The following is a 305-nucleotide window of genomic DNA, read 5'->3' on the forward strand; positions in this document are numbered from 1 at the left end:
AGGGCACGACCTTGCAGGAGAAGTCCTCCAGCAGCCACTTCTTGGTGAGCTCCTGGAAGATGACGAGCGGGAGGCAGAAGAAGAGCACGAGGAAGTCCCAGAAGGCCAGGTTGGCCAGCAGGGAGTTGGAGATGCTGCGCATGTAGTAGTTGTGGCACACGATGCACATCACGGCCATGTTGCCCAGGATCCCGGTGCCGAAGATGACCACGGACAGGCACATGACGGCGTAGGCGCCGTACGACTCCGGGCTGAGCGGGTAGAAGGGGTTCCTGAGCCGGGCTCGCCGCGCCCCGCCGCTCCCG

The 305-nt window shown here is 63.9% G+C and overlaps 1 protein-coding gene across 1 annotated transcript in view; it reads right to left on the minus strand.

Annotated features, from left to right (window-relative positions):
* GPR37 (G protein-coupled receptor 37) overlaps positions 1 to 305 on the minus strand; it is a 19,277-nt gene that overhangs the window by 18,207 nt on the left and 765 nt on the right. Inside the window, exon 2 of the mRNA XM_019509248.1 lies at positions 11 to 299. Coding sequence (XP_019364793.1) covers positions 11 to 299 — 289 coding nt within the window. The remainder of the gene's footprint in view (positions 1 to 10; positions 300 to 305) is intronic.

The sequence above is a fragment of the Gavialis gangeticus genome, unplaced genomic scaffold (assembly GCF_001723915.1).
Source record: "Gavialis gangeticus isolate Ggan-Ray unplaced genomic scaffold, GavGan_comp1, whole genome shotgun sequence".
In the NCBI taxonomy this organism is placed as follows: Eukaryota; Metazoa; Chordata; order Crocodylia; family Gavialidae; genus Gavialis; species Gavialis gangeticus.